The sequence below is a fragment of the Empidonax traillii genome, unplaced genomic scaffold, assembly GCF_003031625.1.
Source record: "Empidonax traillii isolate 1590-97213 ecotype Southwest subspecies unplaced genomic scaffold, ASM303162v1 scaffold6389:size6125, whole genome shotgun sequence".
Taxonomy (NCBI): Eukaryota; Metazoa; Chordata; class Aves; order Passeriformes; family Tyrannidae; genus Empidonax; species Empidonax traillii.
This window is the reverse complement of record NW_020961582.1, coordinates 3,189-6,125: the sequence shown is the minus strand read 5'-3', so window position 1 is coordinate 6,125 and position 2,937 is coordinate 3,189. Positions and strand designations below refer to the sequence as shown.

The 2,937-nt window shown below is 60.1% G+C and overlaps 1 protein-coding gene across 1 annotated transcript in view; it reads left to right on the top strand.

Moving 5' to 3' along the window:
* The first annotated feature begins 8 nt into the window (after positions 1-8).
* The window catches only part of LOC114073422 (sortilin-like), a 4,913-nt gene continuing 1,984 nt past the window's right edge, over positions 9-2,937 (top strand). Inside the window, exons 1-5 of the mRNA XM_027911181.1 lie at positions 9-18; positions 481-673; positions 2,251-2,367; positions 2,471-2,579; positions 2,831-2,937. Coding sequence (XP_027766982.1) covers positions 9-18; positions 481-673; positions 2,251-2,367; positions 2,471-2,579; positions 2,831-2,937 — 536 coding nt within the window. The remainder of the gene's footprint in view (positions 19-480; positions 674-2,250; positions 2,368-2,470; positions 2,580-2,830) is intronic.

Sequence of the window (2,937 nt, the reverse complement as noted above, 5' to 3'; positions counted from 1 at the left end):
CTGGAGGGATGGATGGAGGTAGGAGTGGATGGGATGAGGGGAGAGAGGGATGGAGGGAATATGGGGGGTGGAGAGATGGAGGGAGGTGTGGATGGGGTATGGAGGGATGGAGGGATGGAGGGGATGGGGGATATGAAGGGTTGGAGGGATGGAGTGGCTGGGGACAGGAGGGGACAGCCAATGATGGGGACAGCTGGGATGGGGTAAACTGGGATGGGGACTGTGGGAACAGCAGGGACAGACTGGGATGGGGACAGACTGGGAGCTGAGCTGGGAGCTGAGCTGGGCACATGGGGCCAGGCTGGGAGCTGAGCTGGGCACACGGGGCCAGGCTGGGAGCTGAGCTGGGGACAGGGGGCGAGGCTGCAGTTGGGGTGTCCCAGACTGGGCACGCGTGGCCAGTGGTGGCTCTCCAGGCCCACCCACGTCCATGTCCGTGTCCCCTCCTCGTGTCCCCTCCCTGTGTCCCCGTGCCCTGAGCAGGCGAGGACAAGGACTACACCATCTGGCTGGCCCACTCCAGTGACCCCAGTGCCCCCAGTGACGGCTGTGTGCTGGGCTACAAGGAGCAGTTCCGGCGCCTGCGCAAGGCCTCGCTGTGCCGCAACGGCCGCGCCTTCACCGCCAGCCCCCAGCGCTCCGTCTGCCCCTGCACCCTGCAGGACTTCCTGTGGTATGGAGACATCCCAAACCATCCCAACACAGCCCAAAACCATCCCAGCACAGCCCCAGCCCACCCCATCCCACCCCAGCACAGCCCCCAGTGCTCTGTGTGCCCCTGCACCCTGCAGGACTTCCTGTGGTATGGAGACTGAACATCCCATCCCATCCCATCCCATCCCATCCCATCCCATCCCATCCCAGTCCTAGTTCCCATGCCTATTCCCATCCCACACCTCCATCCCACGAGATCTCACCTGTTCCCACCTCACTGGGATTTCAGGTACTACCACCATGAGAACCAATCCCCATTCCATCCCACCCCATGGGATACCATCCCATTCCCTAACCCATCCCATCCCCATCCCTTGGGATCCCACCCCATCCCGTGGGATCCCACCTCCTATTCCCTGTTCCCAGTGATTTCGGGTACTACTGCCTGGAGAATCCATCCCCATTCCCATTCCCGTGAGATCCCACATCCATTCCCATCGGATCCCATCCCATCCTCATTCCCATCCCCTCCCCATTTCCATGGGATCCCACCTCCTATTCCCTGTTCCCAGTGATTTTGGGTACTACCACCCAGAGAACCAATCCCCGTTCCCATGGGATACCATTCCATCCCTGTTCCCAGTGATTTTGGGTATGAACTCTTGGAGACCCAATCCCCATTTCCATGGGATCTCATTCCCATTCCCATGGGATGCCATCCCATCCCTGTTCCCAGTGATTTTGGGTACTACTGCCTGGAGAATCCATCCCCATTCCAATGGGATGCCATCCCCATTCCCATGGGATCCTGTCCCATCCCTGTTCCCAGTGATTTTGGGTACTACTGCCTGGAGAATCCATCCCCTTTCCCATTCCCGTGAGATCCCACATCCATTCCCATCGGATCCCATCCCATCCTCATTCCCATCCCCTCCCCATTTCCATGGGATCCCACCTCCTATTCCCTGTTCCCAGTGATTTTGGGTATGAACTCTTGGAGACCCAATCCCCATTTCCATGGGATCTCATTCCCATTCCCATGGGATGCCATCCCATCCCTGTTCCCACTGATTTCGGGTACTAAACCAATTCCCATGCCCATTCCCATGGGATCCCATCCCTTTTCCCAGTGATTTCGGGTACTGCTGCCTGGAGAACCAATCCCCATTCTTATGGGATGCCATGCCCATTCCCATGGGATCCCATCCCTGTTCCCAGTGATTTTGAGTACTACTGCCTGGAGAACCAGTTCCCATTCCTATGGGATGCCATCCCCATTCCCATGGGATCCTGTCCCATCCCTGTTCCCAATGATTTTGGGTACTACTGCCTGGAGAACCAATTCCCATTCTGGTCCCATCCCCATTCCCATCCCATCGGATCCCATCCTATCCTCATTCTCCAACCCATCCCATCCCCATTCCCATTCCATCCCCATTCCCATCCCATCTCATCCCATGGAATCCCCCCCTCCCATTCCCTGTTCCCAGTGATTTTGGGTACTACCACCCAGAGAACCAACCCCCGTTCCCACCCCCATTCCCATGGGGGATCCCCTTCCCATTCCCCCACGGGAATGCCATCCCTGTTTCCCAGCGATTTCGGGTACTACCGCCCGGAGAACCAATCCGTGTGCGTGGAGCAGCCGGAGCTGAAGGGACACGACCTGGAATTCTGCCTGTACGGCCGCCGGGAGCTGCTCCGGACCAGCGGGTATTCCTGGCAATTCCCAGCCCCCTTTTGGGATCCCCTCTCCTTCCTTTGGGGTCGCTCGCCCACCCACCCACCCCGGCTGTCCCTTCCCCGCTCTCCCCAGGTACCGGAAAATCCCGGGGGATCAATGTTCCGGAGGGGAGAGCCCGAGCCGGGAGGAGAAGGACATGAAGAAGAAATGCACCAGCGACCTCCTCAACCCCGGCCCGCTGGTGGGTGACCCTGGGAGGGGACAGGGACAGCTCGGGGTGTTCCTGGAGAGGCGGGAATTCTGGGATCGGGGCGGGATAACCCTCCCTGACCCCGCCCCGGAGGGGCGGGGTCATGGAGGGTTATCCCGCCTCGATCCCAGCGATTTGGTCGGCTTGAGGAGGGAGGGGGTTGGGGGTGTTTGAAGGTGTTCAGGGGGGTGTTTTGGGGTGTTCCTGCCCCCCCCCAGCTCGGTGTTATCCCGGTTTTCCAGCAGGGATCCTCAGGCAGCTCCGTGCCCGTGGCACTGGCCGTGGTGGCCGCGCTCGTGGTCACGGCGGTGGCCGGGGCTGTGCTGGTCAAGAGATACGTCTGTGGGGG